General features: G+C 50.8%; 1 protein-coding gene across 1 annotated transcript; it reads left to right on the top strand.

Annotated features, from left to right (window-relative positions):
* The first annotated feature begins 1,574 nt into the window (after positions 1 to 1,574).
* On the top strand, positions 1,575 to 18,573 carry NUFIP2 (nuclear FMR1 interacting protein 2). Its single transcript, XM_035561043.2, has 4 exons — positions 1,575 to 1,971; positions 4,537 to 6,243; positions 12,806 to 12,838; positions 13,435 to 18,573. The coding sequence occupies exons 1-4, from the start codon at positions 1,806 to 1,808 to the stop codon at positions 13,485 to 13,487; spliced, it is 1,959 nt and encodes a 652-aa protein (XP_035416936.1). The 5' UTR covers positions 1,575 to 1,805; the 3' UTR covers positions 13,488 to 18,573.
* Positions 18,574 to 19,513: the final 940 nt, after the last annotated feature.

Genomic DNA, 19,513 nt, shown 5'->3' with positions numbered 1-19,513 from the left:
ATTTCTGGTGTCTGTGTGTGTGGAGCTGATTTGCCCGTAATTGTTTGCTTTCTTCGGAGTCTTTTGAAGCTTGTCTTCAAGCCAGTTCCTTATATTAAAAATAAATTCTTCCAAGCCACCAATAAAATGTCAACTGTGATTAAAGCCTGACTCCTCGGTTCGAGAGTTGTCTCCTAAGCGCCGTGAGGTGGCTCTGAGTCAGCGGCTGCCAGGACCGTTACTCCTGGGAGCACGGGCAGAGCCTCCAGTTCACAGTCATTGTTTAAATGCTTTCACTGCATCTTAAGCATCTTAAATTACTTTGCAGTGTGCTGGAAGAAATGCAAACTGTAGGGCCGGTTGGGCACAAAACTCCTATTTCAGGCACCTCAAACCTTGAAAAAGAACCCTTGGTGTTAATGTACAAGTTGGATTTGTGCTAGGAACAGTTTTACTTTGTACATATTAAAGAATGGGGAGGGAGAAGCTGTGCTGGAGGCATAAACTTTCAACGGTATTCTGCTGAAATAAAACTGTAAAGGTAAAAGCTCTGTAAAGCTCTGTTTTGTGTGATGCCCTGCAGAACAGAGATAAAGCCTGATAGGGCTTTCTGGACACGGAAGCTTTATTAATTTATTTTTTTTAATTTATTAAAATAATACATAGGTATTAAGGCTACAAGTACAAGCCCTGAGAAGCTACGCGATCCTATTTTAAGGATAGGATATGCAGCCTGTTTATTCATTTTGTGGCTGTTTTAAGTCTCTAACTATACGATTGTTTTTTGTCACTCTCCCCCCACTTGCTGTAGGGCACACCACCAGTATCTGGAGGTATTTAATCATCCTGAGCAGCCCCACACGGGGCCCTGACCCCGGCCGATACATTTCAGTGTTGTTCCCCTTCCCTCTCCGTACCCCCTAGGGAACCCCTGCCTCGGTCCCTCGCCGCCCTGCAGCCCGATCCCCCCTCTGCCATCCGGGGGGCTCCGTTCACACGCTGCTGAAGCAGAACCGAGCCCTGCGGGCCTGCCCCGCACCGAGGACACTCCAGCGGGACCTGCGAGCTTGGAACCCCCGGGAAACCCCCGGCAAACGCTGACAAGCTCCAGGCCGCCTCCCCCTTCTCCCCCTCAAGCTCCTCAGCGCAGCCCTCGGAAGGCGGCAGGCACACCCGTGGGGGAGCCCATTTCCCCTCCTTCCTCGCCCCGCTCCGATCCCGGGCCCTTGAGGCCGATCTCCACCCGATCCCAGATCTCCGATCCCTGATCCCCGCCCAGCCGGGACCCGGCACCGCGCCTGTGCTCGGCCGGCGGCGGGCGGAGCCCTGGAGCAGCCGCGCTGAGGCGGAGGGGCCGGGACCGGCCCGGGGACAGCCGGGCTGCGAGCTGGGCCTCTGGGCGCCTTCCTCCTCCTCCTCCTCCTCCTCCTCCTCCTCGCTTCCCACACGCTCCCCCTCGGAAGCGCAGGCACCGAGCGGCCCGGCGGCCCCGGGGGAGGCAGGGCAGGGCCGATCCGAGCCGCTCCGGGCCGCCCCTAGCAGCGTGCCCGCGGGGCCGGGCTCCCCCCGGCTCTTCCCTTTCCGCCGGTCGGGGCGGGGCGGGGCGGGGGGCGGTCGCGGCCGGCCGAGCGCAGGGCGGGCGCTGCCAGTCCTCCGCCGCCTCCCCCGCGCCAGCCGCGTCCCAGCCGCCGGAGCCCGCACGGCCTCGAGGAAAAAAAAAAAAAAAAAAAAAAGCACAGCGAGAAAAAAAGCCCCGGAACGGCACGGCCCGGCCCGGCCCGGCCCCCCAAGCAGCGCCAGCAGCGAGCTGAGCCACCCCCCTCCCCATGGAGGAGCAGCCCCCTCCCCACCACCACCACCACCACCATTACTACTACTACAGCCACCACCGCCCGCAGAGCCCCTACCTGCCGCCGCCCGACGGCCGAGCCCAGCCCAAGCCGCCGCTCCACAAGCACCCGCAGCACCAGGAGGCACCGAAGCGGAGAACAGGTCCGGGGCTGGGGCTGGGGCTGGGGCTGGGGTGGCCGTGAGGGTGGGGGGTGGGGGGGGGAGCGGGACGGGGCCGGTGACCTTCGCGGGGTGGCGGCGGGGCCTTCCTCCTCCTCCTCCTTCTCCTCCTCCTCCTCCTCCTCCCCCGGCCCGGCTGGAAGCTTCTCCGCCGCGCTGGGGCCGCTTCCTGTCCGCCATGTTGGAGCCGGCGCGGCTGGGGGAGCCGCGGGGCCGCCGGCACCGCCGGGCACGTGTGGGGCCGGCCCCGGGGCTGTGTGGGGAGGGGAAGGGAGGAAAAGGGGGGAGCGAGGCGGTGGGTTGGGAGGGGAAGAAGGGGAAGGGGAAGGGGGAGGCCGCCCCGTGTGGAAAAGTGTTGAGCGTGCAAATCAATGAGTCACGGAAAGCGCAGGGCGGCGGCCTCCCTCCTCAGCCTCCTTCCCCGGCCTCCTCCAGCCGCAGCCCCGTGAGGAGCCCGAGGCCCCGCCGCGATGTTGGGGGAACCCCACCCCCCCGGGGGGAGGCCTCCTCCCGTTAAAACACGACCCCCCCCACACACACACGTACACCGCCCGTTCCACAAATAAATAAATAAAAATAAAACCGACTGGGCTGTGGTGGGTCGGGAGCCAGCGCGGGGTGGGAAGAGGACTCGCGGTGCCATGTGCGTGGGGATTTCTGTTTTTTTTTTTTTTTTTTTTTTTTTTTTTTTTGGTGGGGTTTTTATGTTTTTTTTTTATGTCCCCCCCCACACACACACACATGCTCCTTGAAATCTTCACTTCCATCAGCGGGGAGCCTGGAGGCCGCGGGGCCTTGTGGAGGCCCTGGGCAGCTCCCTCCTGCCCAGGAGCCCCATGGATGTCAGGAGGCTCCCCACATGCTGCCCCCCACACCCCTTCCACCCAGGTCTGCCCCACGCTTCTCACCTCCTTCCCACATCCTCCTCACCCCCCTAAATTTGGGCTGCTGCCCCCCCATCCCCGGCTCCAGGCTGGAGCCAGCTGCCCCAAACGTTGATTTGGGGAAAACTCAGCCGAGCTGGGAAGGCTTGAAAATTGGAACTTGAAACTGCTGACACGCTGACTTACTGAAATGGATTTTGTTCTTCATTTTATTCTTTCGCTCCTCATCCGCAGTGGTCTTATGACCGCTCGTATTGTTTTGTTTCGTTAGCTGGTGATGTCAGGAGTCCCGAGTCGCGCAAGGTCAGCTGCAACACGTTACTCCTGAGCAGGCTTCCTCCACGCGGTGCTCGGGAATATTTAATTTTTAGCTGTCGACTCAGCTGAGAGTCCCGCCCTGCTCGTTTTCCCTGGGATGAAGTATTTATGGGTCGTATTCCAAGCAGCGCGTTTGGAAGTTGCAGTGGAAGTTGTGGTGGTTAGAGATACTCGAGTGTAGTAAAACCCTTTTTGATCCCTCTCGGCAAACGGGGCTGTGGAATTTCTGTAAAGATCCCTACAAGAATTCTTGTGTTCCCGAGTCGCGCAGAACTTGAGCAGTTACATCTGCCGCGCATCTGAGGCTCCAGGATGTGAGGATAACAATGATTTTTTAGTATAGCAGCTTAATTCAGCAGCATCGGCGACAACAAAAACATTCTTTTCCAAGCTGGAGTCCTGCCCGCTCTCGGGCCTGGGGGATGCGTGGTGTGCTGCACTGGCTCGAGGAAGACGAGGTGGTTCAGTCTGGGCTTTCTGCTCCACTTAAATCATGATCTCAAGAACTTGAGAGCCATTGGGCCCAAAAATGAACTCCGGAGGCAAAAAGGCGAGCTGAGATAGCAGCACGGTGCCCTGCTTTTGTGGGCTGGAGCCCTCACGAGTGCTTCCCTGGGATGGGTCTCGGTGGGCAGGAGGCCGGCGGCAGTGCTCGGGGAATGTGGTGCTTTCCAGTTCCCTCGCCTGCTCAGAGCACATGTAGGGAGGTGCCGGTTGGACATGACACGAGGAAATGCTGCCACCTTGTCTTCCCTTCGACTTCCAGCCGGACTCGCCCATGTCCTTCGGAAAGCGTCTTGTTTTCTCTTCTAGAGGTGGTGCTTGGAGGAAGGTGGGAGGGAGGGTTGCTGGTGTCACAGGCCTGTGAGAGGACGGAGGCAATGGAGTTGGCCCTGGCTCACAAAGTAGATGCTGAATTTCGAGGAATCCTGGAGCAAAGGCAGCAGTTCCCTCTCTCTTGAAGCATCCTGGGAATTTCCTCTGTGCGACCTGGAAATGGTAGCTGATGAAATAGCTCACCAGGTTGCAAGGGGTTTCAGTACGGTGTATTTTCCTTACGTAGCGTTCAGGTGTCTCTTTGCTTTATTTTGTTACCCGTGTTAAACACCGCGCTGCTGTTGCGTGAGAGCCGATAGCTGCTGGCGCTTTCTGCTGAACCCTTCCTTGGCTTCCAGCAAATAAGGATGTGTTTTCATGTATCGGAGAGCAGACAAAGTTTTCCCATTTTAAAACATCTGCTCGGTGAAACTGTATATGTTTGGGGCTGATTACAGCTTTTTGCAATCAGAAGTTTAACGTTTCCCACTCTAATTCTTGCTTTTTGTTGTCTTTGGCTTTCTTCTAGGCTATGGAGAGCTAAATGGTAACGCAGGGGAACGAGAAGTGTCGCTGAAGGGCCTGTGCTCTGATGAAACCACCAACCAAGGATCCAGGGTACCCAATGGCAGCCAGCAACTCGTAGACACTAATGTGACCCCAAAGCAGACCGTTAAGGCCGGTGCTTTGGGGAAAGCCGGAATCAAAACCAAGAACTTCATTCAGAAAAATAGCATGGACAAAAAGAATGAGAAGTCCTACGAAAACAAGCTTAGAGAAAGTCAGTCCTCAGACAAGCCGGAGGGAGTGTCTGTCCCAAACGGCGTGGTAACCAGTAACTCTAGCTACATCACTAATGGCTACGTAGGCAAAGGGGCCGATAACGATGGTAGCGGCTCTGAGAGTGGATATACTACGCCTAAGAAACGGAAAGGCAGGCGCAACAGTGCCAAGGGTTGTGAGAACTTGAATCTAGTACAGGACAAAATAATGCAACAGGAGGTCAGTACACCAACTTTAAAACAGGAACTGGAGAGTTTCAAGCCTGATTATAGTGAACAAAAGGGGAACCGAATTGAAAATACTAAGCCTGTTTGGAAGTACGAGGCTGGGGCTGGTGGAGCAGGCCGAGGAAAGCCTGGGCTTGGGGATGTACAGCGAAAAAACTCTGATGCCAAACCTGGGATTAGCAGCAAGAAGTTTGATGACCGGCCCAAAGGGAAGCATGCTTCATCAGCTACGTCTAAAGAGGACTCATGGACCTTATTTAAGCCACCCCCAGTTTTTCCAGTGGACAATAGCAGTGCTAAAATTGTTCCCAAAATAAGTTATGCAAGTAAAGTTAAAGAAAACCTCAACAAAGCAGCTCAAACCCCATCCACGTCATCGTCATCGTCTTCGTCATCTGCCGGGGAAACTCAGGCCCAAACATCAAGTCGACTGTCCCAAGTCCCCATGTCTGCTATGAAATCTGTTACTTCTGCTAGCTTTTCAAACGGGCCAATTTTAGCAGGGACTGATGGAAATGTATATTCTCCAGGGACCCAGCCACTGCTCACAACTGCTGCTAGTACTGTAACATCAACCTCTTCTGAGTCAGTACCCCAGGACATAAGTACAGTTTCGACAGCTCTCGAACAAAAGAAATCTAGCCTTTTTATCTACCCTTCAAATATGCAAACTGTGCTTCTGGGTACAGCGCAAGTCGACTTCCCATCGCAGACAAATCAGCAGAACCTGGGAGATATCTTCCAGAACCAGTGGGGCTTGTCGTTCATAAACGAGCCCAGCGCTGGCCCCGAAACTGTTGTGGGGAAATCTGCGGATAATCAGTTAATGGAAGTGACATTTCAAGGGGAATATCCTGCCACTTTGGTTTCACAGTGTGCTGAAATCATTCCCTCAGGAACTGAACAACCTGTGTTTCCTAAGGCTTACGAGCTGGATAAACGGACTAGCCCTCCAATTCTTAGCGCTATTCTTAAGCCTGGGACTGCTGTCGAGGGTGGTGTAGCTTTGGAGTCGCATCACGCCGGTGACCTGCAAAAGGCAGACACCGGTAGCCAAGGTGCTTTAGTGTTTCTTTCAAAAGACTATGAAGTAGAGAATCCTCTGGCCTCTCCCACGAACAATTTGTTAGCCTCCGCCAAAGAACAGGGGTACCAGAGAGGCCTAGAAAGGAAAGATAGCTGGGGTTCTTTTGACCTGAGTGCTGCTGTTAAATATCACACTAAAGGTAATGGCTTAACTCGCTGCCTAAGGGCATTCTCTGTTCTTTTTTTCCTTTTTTCTTCCTTTGAAGTGAAATGCAATATTATAACGTGATGTATTTCTTACAGCAGTTCTGATTGTTTTAGAAATAGGCTTTTTGCTTGCATATGTCTAATGGCAATAACGGTTTGGGAAAATTCCTTTAAAAGCTATTTAGCTTCTGTTACGAGGTGCTCGTTCCTCTATTCCAATGGACAAGCGTAAGTGATGTTGCTAAGGATGATGGCTAGCTATTAGCATGTTTTGCATTTTAATCCATGTGGAACAAGCAGGTCTTCCTGTCCTTCTTGGCACTGGAAGGAGTTCAATGTGTAGGTTCACCTCCCCTTTTTCAGCTTTACCAGCTTTTCTGTTACCGAGAGGACTTCATGGTCTGTGCTCGCACCTCTTCCACCAAAGTGTTGCAGCTTCTCCCCTGGGCAGATCCGGCCATGAAATCGTGTCTTTAAAGGGAGGAAAATGATTCCTGTGCATCTCTGGCTTTTCATGGTGTGATTTTTTATTTTATTTTTTTTAATTTGTATTTTTCAGCAACCCCCCTACACTTTTCTCTATCCTTCTTAAGTATTATGGCAACAGCAAGACAAATCTCTCCGTATCATCTCTTCTGCAAGCTGCAGATTGAATTTTCCTGTTCTCTTTGTAGGCCAAATCTTTCAGATGATTTTATTGCTTTCATGGAGTCCTTTGTAGTCTGGCTCTTTTTTATTAAACCCTGAAATGACTGAAGCGCGATACGGGTGCACAGAACTGGGAGTGAACAGAGCAAAGCCTGTAGGACAGCTTGCTCTCTGCTTTACCTCTGGTCTCGGCCCCAAAAGCTCAGAGGTCTCTGCTGGGCCTGGCTTGGTGTTAGCAGGAGCTGAGGTTCCCTTTCGGCACGGTGTTACTTGTCCCCCTCTGGAAAACGCAGGGACCTTTCCTTTTCTGTACTCCTGCACTTTGCCTCTCCCTGAATCCCCCTGCCCCGAGGGTGAAGAAGGCAATCACCCATTTTGTGGGGGCACTTCCACGTGTGTACGTGGGTAGTGTCTCAGCCCCTCTGCAGAGGGGTTAATGTTTGGATGGCTTTGGCAAACTTGTTGTGTTTTGACCCACCACAAAGTTGTGAAGTTACCTCTTTATAAACTCCTAGCCTAAGACACAGAATCTTAGATAGCTTCCTTTAGTAATAGTAAGCCCAGACATTTAAAAACAATAATTATGTTTTTTCCAGGGCATCATACTCTCACAGTGTTAACATTTTAAGCTCTAGTAGCATTCGATTGATTTTTGTCTGAGTCTTATTCCTCTACCCTCTGCTCAGTCTATTCCAGCTTTAGTGCAAGCTTTCTGTACTCGTTTCTTGTCTGCCCGCAGCCTAAATTTCAGTTTCTCATCAGAAGTGGGGTACCACAAGCCTAGCGTGGTGTAGAAGGGAGGTCCTGGGCAAATCCTCTTAAGGTTGCAAATGTTTCTAACACTTAAATTTGTCTCCCTTTGTCAGCCTGGACTTTCTTGCACAAAAGCAACATCTACAGCCTCAGCAAGGCTCATCGGCTCTCCCTTTCTCACCAGCTGCGTGAAAGACAGACCCCAGTAAAACAATAGTACCAACAGGAAAATAAAGACCACTCCCTTCCCATGTCCTCTTAAGGAGGTGTTAACTTCAAAGTCTGGCTGAGTTCAGTCCTTCTGACCGCTGAGGTTAATTACATTCAGTGGCAAGAACAGACGCCTAAATAGCTTCTTAAAGCTCTGCTTTCTGCTCCTTCCTCTCCTCCTGCAGGCATCCCCATGTGGGCCGAGCTCTGGGCAGCCAGAATGAGCACCCCTGGTGCTTGGATGCCTTGGGAAGATGGGGCTCCTGCCCTGCCACTCCTCTGTGCCTAATTATTTTGCAGGCTGTGTCTGTGCCGGCTTCGGGGTGTTATTTAGGGGTACAGGATCACGGGTGTGCCATTAATGCAGTGGCAGGGTGCTCCGAGCAGCCTGAGCTCGTCTTTCTCCTTCGTCTCCAGGTGCTATCGTGGGTGTACCAAGCAGAGATCAGTCTAGGTTTTAGTACGTTTTCTGCGGTGATGCTGGACGTTGTGTTTTGGTGTTTGCTGGAGGCCGTTGTGGTGAGTTTAGTGTAAGTGGTATTGGAGGAACAGTGTTTTCCCTGCCCTGTGCACGATGGAAAACCCTGGTGCCACGGTCCTGCGGTGAGACTGTGTGCGTGCCCTCCTCTGTCACACCAGATCGGAAAGTATTTGGCAAATTGAGCTGCCGGGGAGCAGTTTGTGGGGCAGCAGTGGTTAATTCCCACGTGGTTCTCCATTTATTCTGGGTTATTTTCCTGGGGTCCCAGCCGGGACCAGCCAGTCCCTCTGTGGGAGGAAAGGAGCAGCTCCATGCCCGGGCAGGCATTAGGGTGTCGTGGGTAGCTGGGTCCTCGGCTTGTTTGGTTTGGAGGTAGAGAGGCCGGTGAACTCCTCCCTCTTCGGATCAATCTGTTTGTCTTTGAGCAAAGTCTCCATTGATCTCCGGATCTGCCCTGCCTCCGGGGTTATGGCCACAGAGACACGATTGTGGGGCAAGGACGGGGACGAGCTCGGAGCACCTGCCCTGGTGCGTTCCCTGCCCTGAGCTCCACGAGCGGTAAATCCAGCGCAGGCAGCACGTGGAGAAAGGGTGAGGCAGGGAGATAGCAGCGAGGGCTCGGCTTTAGCACGAGCAGCTGCAGTGCCTCCGTCTGCCCGCCGTAAGCTTGTGCCCTTGGTGCCGCTGGTGGCAGCGGCTGCGATCGGGTCGTGCGGATCCTCACCTCGGGCTGGACATCGGCTACGGGAAGGCCTCGAGCTGACCTCCAGCAAACCAGCCTTCCTGTGCACGGTTTGTCCAGCGAGTACAGTGACCCTCCTGCCTGACTGCCAGAAGTATGTGCCTGCAGCGAGGCTGCGGAGCGAGGTCCTGGCCGAGGAAGTTGAGCTCCTTCATGCGCCCGGGTTGCCTTTTCCCCGCAGGTCAGGGTGCTGGGAATGTTCTGGCAGGGCTGCTGGTGCATGCTCCTGTTCTTGGATGCTTTTCATGTTGCTTCCTGTACGCTCCCACTCCGTGCCGTGCTTCCCTTTTATTTTTTTTTTTTTGTACGGGCAGAGAGGCTCCCCTGGCCTTCCGACCTGCTTGAGTGTAAGACACGGTCCCCAGCGTGGCTTCCTCGGTTGGCAGCGCCTGCTGCTCGGCGTTCGTGGCAGTGCCCGCTGCTGCCGTGTCTGATGTAGCAAGGTAGAGCTGAGTTAGTTACACGCTGGTGGGTTACGCTGTCTGGTTGGAGCCGGGGACATGAGCTTTGTGGGGGAGGCTGCGAGGACCAGGAAGGAGGGATGCTCTCACTCAGGGGCCTTACTCCCCCCTGGGTCAGAACCGAACCTTCATCCTGGTGTGGCATTGCCAAAACCCTCGTCTCTTTGAGGCTGGGACTGCTCCTCGCAGGTGGTTTGGTCCTCTCCTTGAGAAGAGGAGCCTGGGAGTATCTCAGCTTTATTTCCACTGAAATCAACATCTTCCCCTTGCTTTACTCCTCCTTTTAAAGACAGCTGGATGAAACGTTTCATTCCACAATTCTTGCCAAGGCTTTGCAGAATTTCACTCTCTTGGGGCAGCTGTGATCTTCCAGGCTGAGGGTGCCCGCGGCTCGGAGCGGGCTCTGTACGGCAGCTCTTGTGCTGGGATGCTCGCTAGCATCCTCCTCGCGAGCTGAGGAGAGGGTAAGCAAGGTCTCATGGTAGCAAAGACCACGTAGGTGGAGGAGAGAGGAATCTGCAGCAGTTTTCCTCTGCTGCCTTGCCCCTGAGTTCCTGCCTGCGCTGCCGCTTTGTTCCTTCGCGGCGTCTCGGCTGCGCCACGTCTCTGCTCGCATGAAGAAGCAGAAGAGCGGCGTGGAAAATAGAGCGAGGCAGCGTGGGCCAGCAAGGAGTGGCATTCGCCGGGATGGTGAACTGGGTCAGAAGAAACAGCAGAGCTGTGAATTCAGCAGTTCCCCTCCTTTGCATCAGGAGGAGGGAGAAAAGCCGTGGTTCTCCCTCTCCCTCGGTGGGAAGGGGCTAGGGCTCAGTCAGTTGCCTATGGGCTGTTGGGCAGAAGCTGATTTAATTCTTCAAATCTCTGCTTTTTCCACTTGGCAGGAACTGCTGCCCAGTGGTATAATGATGAGTCTCTGCAGCATCAAGTTTTTAATTTTTGCTTTATTTCCTGGACGATCCCTTAACATAATCATTGTGTCCTGCGGAGAAGTCAAACACGGATGGTCCTTCTGTGTTATTTTCTTTTTTAGCTGTTCAATTTAGGGACGATTGTCAGTTTGTGTTAGGTTTATAAGAGCAAAGAACATTGCACAGTGCGGAGACGTTTGTTTGCAGGGGCATTCTCTCTAGCAAGGAAAACGTATATAAAAGTGCCCGTCTTAACGAGATACCACATAAAGACTTCTTTCCCCTCCAAGGTTACGTGCCGATCCTGCTATAAAGTTTATTGGCCCATGAGGAATCTCAGTGCAATTCACCAGAGTGCCTTGGTCCGGTCCTGACATCAAAGCCTTCCCCGCAGCCCCTTTGCTCCAGTGGCAGTGCCCACGAGTGGCTCCTTTACCCGCAGCTCCTTACGTGGATGCCCAGGGGCTGTTCTGCGCCTGCTGGCTCTGGGCTGGAGAGGCCAGGCCGTGGTGGAGCCTCGCGGATTGTGAAAGCCCTGGAGAAGGAGAGGTTGGACACGGCTTTGGAGGTGACCTCGTTCGGCCCCTGGCTTGGAGCAGGGCCGGCTTTGAAGCCAGGTTGTGCAAGGGTTTGTGGATGGCAGTTATTTACCTCCAGCTCGTGCTGCTGGCCTCGTCTGACGGCAGGAGGTATCAGGAGCGTCGGGAGCAGTGGATATCGTGGACAGCTTGCTGGGGGTGCTTGGCTTGGTAGGTGGGTCAGGCTGAGCACCTGCCAGCAGCTGCATCCACGTGTTTAGGATGCACAGGGTGCTTCGCACCACCTTCTCCCCTACTGCTCCTTCCAAAGAAGTAAAGGAAGGTTGTTTGGAGTCTGAAAAGGGTTACTTTTATTTTTTTGGTCTTCAAAAAATTGATGGTCTTCGGCAGTTAGGAAGTGATGCATCTAACTTCATGCTGAATGGAAAACCGATTCTGCTGGAGGGGATTTTAGTAGCTGGTTTGCTTTATTTCTGGGGACTCACCCCTCGGGGTGTGGGAGCTCGTGTCCCCGTTAGGGGCTGTTGCTTTCCCCAAAGCGCTTCGGGTTCCTCGGTGAAAGTAAAGCACTGCTGCTATTGTGAGGCAAAAATAACAGACCTTGTAACGTTCGGTCGGTCGGGGCTTTCCTTACAAAAGGCTTAATAGTGCAGAGAGGACAGGTCATATTTATTTGCATGCAATTTCCTGCCCTGGGGAGCTCGAGGTTGTAGGGAACAAAAGCCGAAGGGACGCAAGTCGACGCTGGGCACACGTCGTGCTGGGGCCAGGGGTTTTGTAGGCTTTTCTCAGCTTCTTTCCCTTGTGTGGTTTACCTGTTGCTTGTGTTGCAGCCACACAACGCGTTGTGTTGTTCAATAACCTGTTGCCATCTCTGCTCCCACCTGTTGCAGCCGTGCTCCCCTCTGGCAGAAGGGAGACTTTAAAGATCGCTCCTGCAGCGTGTGCTCCTCCTCGTTGCTCTTTTCCATAATGATGCCTCTTAATCTTGGGTGCAGGGTACAGTTAGCGTCTTCATAAATATTCTAGCTCATAAATGCAACCTGAGAGCGGCTAGCTATAGTTATTTTGAATAGGTCTCTGAAGACCTGCTGTGACTTAATTTTTTAGGGGCTTAATTTAAACGGAGCAGCCTTCTGTCGTTTCTTAATGTGAACGAGGAGAACATGTAACTTTCCTGTTATTCCTTAGGTAAACAAAGGAAGGCACGTGCTCTTCCAGTGAGGTCTGGGATGGTTGGGTTGGTTTTTGTGCCACATGTGCCATGGAGGTAAACTGAGGAAAGATCCACGCGCCCCTGGAGCATCGCTCCGCGGTCTGTGCCGGTGCTGTATGGCAGTGGCCGTGGAGCAGTTTCGGCACCGAGGGCTTTGACAGGAGCATGCTGTGAGCCACAAAGAACTTGCTTTGTCCGGCACTTCTTGTATCACGCATGTAACCTGTCGGCTCGTGAAAACCATCTCTGCAGGCTCCTCGTTGAGGCTGCAAGGCGTAAAGCAGCGCTGGAGGCAGAGCTGTAAATCCTGGAGTTAGACTGCGATCTGTAGGAATAGGGGCTGGTGCTGACATCTCTAACTCAGGGTTTGGTCGCCTGATACCTACAGCCGTGGTACAGCTGTCTCGATGCCTTTCATCGCCAGATCCCTGCAGTCCTGCTGGGGCTGGGCTGTGCTGGGTGGGTTTTGTCCAACAGCCCCAGCGCGGCGGTAGTGGTGTCGCACCACACTCCAGAAATTAAAGCCTGTTTGGGGTTGTCTCTAGGTACCACCTAGATGCACCTAGTAACAATGGTCTTCTCATTTTGTCTTCACAGAAATGGAATTGATTTGGAATTTGCAGAAGCAAGGTAAGGATGTTGGGAATAACAAGCAAACCCGGTCGCTCTGTCCTGCTCTGACCTCTGGGATGGGTCTTGAGAGCTGGCCGTGCCGGTGTCTGGAGATGCTCGAGATTTTTGGCGTTTGCTGTTTGCATCTCCTTGGGTTTATCTGTGCTGGGATCTCTGAAAGCCAGGACAGCAAGCTGTACCGTGGCTGTGGGAGGCTCCGAGTGAAGCAGAGCACCTGAAAGAAAGAAAAACAGGGCCAGTCTAGATTTCATGAGTCTTGCACGTGTGCATGTCATAATCATTTTATTTGTCTGGTGCTGGGCGTCACACCCAAGATTAAGCTTTAGATTTGGGTACCTCCCCCCCATTTCATCTGTGACCACAGTGTGGGGAGAGCATTACAGGGGGCCTTGTGCTTCCCATGGTGTTGCTGCACGGTGATGCAACGAGGGGAGCAAGTGCAGATCTGCACGGAGCTGGTGACCTGCCTTTAATTGTGCCTCTTTTTGGGGTGGGAGGCTTTTGGTAACAGCTGAGGATCTTGCAGGTCTGTTGGGAAGCCACGGGTTCTGAAAGTAGCTTGCTGAAAACTTAGGATTTTGCTTTCTTTCCAGATCCCAAAAGGATAATCACCTACGATGAAGCCATGGATCACCCGGATCAATGAAGGTAGCAAGACAAGACTGCCTGTTATAACCTTTCTGCAGCACTCGTGCTGTTCGTGGGGGACAAAAGGCTTTTATGCTCCTTCTAAATCTTCAGTGCAGCAGAGGAACCATAACTAGAATCACAGGATAATATATACAAATATATAATATAGTTATTTAAAAATGGCGACTGAAAGTAATTAGACTTCATAAGGAATCTGAAAACTTATTTCAACGAGACTACACACGTGATTATTTAATCTCCGGTACTGAATAGATTTTTTTTCTTTTTTTTGTTTTGTTTTTGTTTAAAGAGTGAATGCAAGTGATTAACAAACACAGACTCGATTTACAAGCCCAGTTCTAAAGTTCCTGCTGTCGTCTACATGGGCAACAGCAACCCACTGGAGAGGCATTTCCACTTGACAAGGTTTCTGTTTCTTGTTCTGTGACTGTAGTGACACACTAATCACAGGGAAATCAGGATGATTCACCATCCTTCATCTCCCCTTTCCCTTCCACCTCCCCCCCTTTTTTTTCCTGTTTTGTTTTCCATTGAATGCTGGAGAAACACCTTGAAGTTTGCAGAGTTTTGGTTTTTTTTTTTTTTTCCAGAGAATTATAACACAGGTTTTTGCCAGGAGTAAAGCAGCCAGTCCTATTTTGGGAAAATTGTCTTAAAGCATCGTTCTTCTGGGGGAAAGATGGTAATACTGCAGTCCTAGGATGCATGGTGAAGTCACACAGTTGACCTGGCTCCGGTTACACGTTGGACTATTGCAACTGAAGAGTTGTTTCATTTTAAAAGACAACATGGAAAACTAAATAATTGGTTTAGGCATTTAATATGGTTTAAAAAAAATACAAAACAAAAAAAAAAACAACAAACACCACTGTTCCCACCGGTTAATGCCATTGTATTGCTGGGAGCAAAAACAAAAAAAAAATCTCTTGCTTTCAACGTAGGTGCTTCATACTTGCTCTGTCTGTCTCCTAACACTACGTGTGCTGGATTTTTTTTCCCATTTTCATTGAAAAACTAAAGTGGAATTGAGTTCTGCTAATGCTCACCCTTCTTTAATTATTTTTTCTCTTAAAAAATTGAAAAAAAAAAAGGAGGAAAAAAAACACAAAAATTTTAAAAAGAAAAAAAAAAAGAAAAAGAAAAATGGGAACTTGAATCCTTTTCGATTTGTCCGTAGATCACCGATGGCTGGGCTCCCCGCACCTGCCCGTTGGAAACGCTCTTTTATATTTTAACGCAGTCTGTGTATTTCCGGGCTCTGCTTCTAATTATCTCTTAATAAAAATATATTTTATTACAAAAATGGAGGGCTTAGGAATGAAAATAATAATGATTTAAAAAAAAAAATCCGAAAGAAAGGAGAGCTTTCTAGCAGTGGTAGAGAAGGCTGCTCAGCCTGCAGGCTCCAGCTGTGTAACCCGCTCTGTCCCGTTGCAGCTTGTGTGTGGCACGTCCAAACCGTCTGGGGGCTGCGTGGTTCTCGTGGGGGGGCTCCCGGTGGGAGGATCGCAGGGTCCAACGCGAGAGCCAGCAGAGAATAATCCTGAAAGCAACCCCGAGGGGTTTCTGGCCCCTCTGAGCTCAGCGCCAGCTCGCGTGTGCCTGGGCACCCAGCTCAGCAGAGGTGCTGAATCCTCCGATGAGGCTGGATCCTATGGGGCATTACAGGAAGCAGAGAAGCCCAAACCTTTTGCCTACCCCTCGTGCTTAGGTTTATCCACTTTCTTTTTTTTTTTTTTTTGTTAACGACGAGTATGTAGCATGCATTTTTAATTGTTTTCGTTCTTTTAATGAGATTGTTCCTGGATGAAGCGCTTAGGTTCACGGTGGGACAACGAAACTTAATTCTGTACCTTTTGTAAGATTGCTAGCTTTCTGCAATGCTTAGTTTTAAAAGTTTGACTATGGATTGCCTACTCCATTTTATGTATTAAGTGCTATATAGTATAATACCCTCGTATGATACTATATAGTAGCGATGTATTGTATCAGTCCAAGCTCAGAAATTTGTGGTTGGCCAGTCGCTGATAGTTCTGTTTCACCTATAAACTGTATCACCCTTGCAGGTGTGTGTAACTTGCAGATGTACAACATGTTTACAGATGTGCCCTACATCTAGTCCTCCTGCGTTCCTATTTTTACTTCTGTCGAGTCTCCCAACTGCTTGCCAAAAGTCGGAATCGCCTCCCGCTCCCCTGCGAAAGAGCTGGGGCGTTCCTGAGCTTTAAGGTGTTGAACAAACTGGACAACGGGGCTGGTGGGAGGGGTAAGGAAGAAGAAATCTTTTTTTATTAGTAGTATTTTCAAAATGAAAAAAAGCGTTGAAGGCTGATAGCAAAGTTTCCAGTTTGTTTTACTGGCTTTAAGGCTCTGCTGTGTATTTATTTGCCTTGTGTAGTCACTTGTCGCCTTAAGGGCTGGGTTCCATTACAAAAAAAAAAAAAAAAAAAAAAAAGACAAAACCAAGACTTGTTTTGCTCCCCTGGGGGTCTGAGCTGTCCTGGTACCCTGCCCCGGCTAGGAGCTCTGAAGGAAGCACGGTGCACACGATGGGTGGGTTCGCTGGTCCCCGACGTCCATCCCCGCTGCTCTGTCTCGCGGCCGCGTGGCCCCGTGCCGGCCGTACCCATGTAGAGACGCCTCCTCCACTGTGTCTCTGAACATCCCCTCTTCAAACACCCGTCTGTCTGTCTGTCTGCACGAGCTCCTCGGCACGTGCTCAGCACTACGTGGTTAGGAAATCCTCTTTCCGAGCTCTCGCGGTTGCAGCCCGCCGCCGAAGGCAGGGCAGGTTTGGTTAGGTAGTGCCCGGAGCCAGGCAGGACCGTGGAAGAAGCTTTCTCTGTGCTTTGTGTAACTCGCCCTGTCCGTCTGCAGTCCTCCCCAAGTCCTCACACAATTCCTTACTGAGCACTTATTAAAAATATCTTAAGATTTAATCCGTTTTCTGATTATTTTTGTGTAAACTTATAAAAAAAAAAAAAAAAGTTAAAATTGAGTTGTGACTAATTTTAGCGCATTGAATTAATGCTAAGGTGTACCTGATCGGTCTCGTGGTTTGTTTGTTGGACTCAGAGTATTAGTACTGTAGCATAAACCAAAAACAGCCCGCAGGGGGTGCGCAGCCCCCTCCGCGGGGCTGGGCGCGGGGGCGTCCGTGGCGCGAGGAGAAGGAGCGCGTGTTTATGGTGCCATTGCTTTCATTACGCTGAGCTGAGGAAGTTCAAAACAAAACCCCTTGAATGTGTGTAGCGCTGGGAAGTGGCTCTAAGGGTGAAATCACGACCTATTTTTGTAATGGCTACGAACTAATTCAGGTTAAGGCTTCTTTCACCTTTCTGTTCTCGTTGGAGGCGCTACGCGTCCCTTTCCGCCCGGTTCCCCCTTTTTTTGGCTTCTTATTTATTTGAGTAGTGATTCCTGCCCGAGACAGGGGACGTGCGGATGCGTGGGCATCCCTGCGGCGCTGCTTTCTCCTCTGGACAGAGGCTTGGTCTTTCCTCACCTCTCCTGCCTCCCCGGCAGGTCCTGTAGGGTGTCTTTTGGGGTCTCGTGTACCCGAGGCTCGGGCACGTGCTTTCTTGGCGGGTCGGGGAGCGCTTGGTCTGCTTCTAGAAGCTGCTCTGTGCTCTCCTCCCCCAGTAGAGGTTGTGCAGAGGAAGGTCCTCCAAGCCCCTCAGTCCCCTCTTCTGGGCCTGTTTGCCAGGTCTTCAGCTTTCGAGGTCTGGTTGCGTTTTGGTTTTGTTCTAAACCCATCTGCAAAACCCATTTCCGAAATCTCCGATTTCAGAAATCTCTCCGGTAACGTGTAGCTCCAGCGTGTGCTTTCTGGTGCTCACCCGCTTCAACCCATTGCCCTTTCTGAACCGCCAGCCCCGCTGTTTGCCTTCCCTCGCTGCTGTGAACTTCTTTTAAATGTGAATTTTCTTTTAAAAGAAAATTCTCTCTGGGTTGTGAGCACGCCAGCTATTTGACGGCCAGGGGTCGGTAACAGGGAGAGCCGGCTAGCTGAATCAGAAGGGAAATCACTTCCTGCTTGGAACAAAATTTAGAGATGGAATTTGTCCTCTGAGCTGTGTGTGTACTTAGTGCTTTTCACCTTAAAAGAGAGCATCACCTCAGCACGACAGCATCCTTTCCAGAAGAGGCTGGCGGGTGACTGCGGGAGCACCTTGGGCTGATTTCGGGACTGCTCATACGCAGCCGGTAGCTTTCCCCTGCATCCAGTTTTTGCTCTTGATTCAGCATTTTCAGTGAATTGCCAAGGTGTCCGGAGCTTTCAGGAGTCTTGTCCCTAGAAGATCTTTCTGTATGTATGTGTGTAGTGATTTGTTTTCCGTGCAGAGGCTGTTTACAAGGGAGATGATTAAGGTCAAGAGGGGAGAGAATGAAGCCAACGGTAATTTAAAGCTGCTACAAAATTTCGCCCGGGTGCAGAAGGCGGAGGAGGTCTGAGGCTGGGAGACTGCTGGCGTGAGGAAGGAGCGAGGGTAATTCTGGCTTCGGCCACCACGAGGACGAGGTGTGTTCCTGCCTTTCCTTGTGAAAAAGCCCCAGCGCAGGCAGCCGAGAGCCGCGAGTCTGGACTCGGCGCGCAGGAGCGGAAGATCTCGGTCTCCTCTGCCGGCTGCGCTGCCGTCCAGAGCTTACAGAGCTTTAGAAATTTGCACAATACGTATCACACCACAGGGTAAGGCTGGCTTCCTTGTATCCTGCTGGAGGTCCTCGCGAGTGGCATCGCTCGGCAGCGCGGTGCCAGGAGATGCGGGAGCGCTGCGCGCGGCCGCCCCTCGGTCTGCTCCAGGAACAAAAGTCGTTACCCGGTTACCCGTGGTGATGCTTTCACCAGGTGGATGCTTGACCTGTATTTATCTTGACTGTTAATCAGAAAGCTTCATTACGGCATGTCCAGAGCTCTAAAGCCATTTTGTAAGATAGCAGTATCCCTTTTCTACAGCCTTATTAATGAGTAGAGTATCTTTAAAAGAAAAAGAAAAAAAAAAAAACTAGTTCATTTCTTTCTGTGGTATGAACTTGTGTACTGCGAACATATGAACGTTAGCAAAAATAAAACTTACAGTTTTCTTAAAAAAAAAAAAAAAAACAACAACAAACAAAAAAAACTGTCTGCTTTCCATACAGTCTTTCCTCAGTTGCTAAATAAGGGTTCCAAAAAATGGATACTGCTTTAGGAGTTTCTGCTTTATTCTTAAAATACATATTTTTTTTTGCTTAGGTGTTGTAAAGATATTTTTTAACAAGAATGTTTTTTTTTAATGTAAATAAGATTATGCGTCTTTAATTTTTTTTGTTTTTTTATCTCCTTTTTGTCTATATTAAATAGTCTAATTTTCATTTTATCCTTTTGAGAAGGACCCTCTTGTGACCTTCCTCGAAGACATTTCATTGAGTGTTGCTGCATTTAAAGAATGAATCTACAACTGTTCATTGTCTTGGATTAATGCTGCTGCTGCTATAAGTAACCCTGAAAATCAAGAATGTGTGATGCACTTTTTTAACATGACCATGTAGTTCCTCTGAGGATAGTTGAACCCTCCTGTAACACAGCCACTAACTGCAGGGAGCTGGGAGCTGGGGTGTCGGAGAGGGCTGTACCTGATCCTGGTGCTGACCTACGGGAATTTCTATGCAAAAACGCAAGCAAAAGGAGAACTCTTAACTTGAAAGAACACTGTGCATTTTTTTTTTTCTTCTCTTCCTTTTCTCAAGCTGCTATTGGAAGGGCAGTGCAAATCCCCGAGGTTTCCACCTTCTCCTTCCTCGATGGCTGGCCCCCGGTGTGCGGGAAAGATGCCTGAGTATTTGTGAGGTCAAAAATCTCAATGAGCTATTGTCTCGTCTCCGCTTGTGAATATTTTTTCTATTTGAATAGATCTTTGGAAGGCAATTGCTCATCTCTCTGGACTCCAAAAAAAAAAAAAAGTAAAAAAAAATAATACTTTATCTCAATGTGAAGTTAACCAGCAGTATTAAAAATCGCGGTTTACGGCACCTCCTTTT

Source organism: Cygnus atratus, chromosome 20 (genome assembly GCF_013377495.2).
Source record: "Cygnus atratus isolate AKBS03 ecotype Queensland, Australia chromosome 20, CAtr_DNAZoo_HiC_assembly, whole genome shotgun sequence".
In the NCBI taxonomy this organism is placed as follows: domain Eukaryota; kingdom Metazoa; phylum Chordata; class Aves; order Anseriformes; family Anatidae; genus Cygnus; species Cygnus atratus.
Note: the sequence above shows the minus strand (reverse complement) of the source record. Positions and strands in the feature narration are given on the sequence as shown.

Bases quoted from the DNA above. Each gene is read 5' to 3' on its own strand.
- NUFIP2 (XM_035561043.2), top strand. From the start codon at position 1,806: ATGGAGGAGCAGCCCCCTCCCCACCACCACCACCACCACCATTACTAC. The intron at 1,972-4,536 runs GTCCGGGGCTGG...GCTTTCTTCTAG, and splicing joins GGCACCGAAGCGGAGAACAG to GCTATGGAGAGCTAAATGGT. The intron at 6,244-12,805 runs GTAATGGCTTAA...TTGTCTTCACAG, and splicing joins TGTTAAATATCACACTAAAG to AAATGGAATTGATTTGGAAT.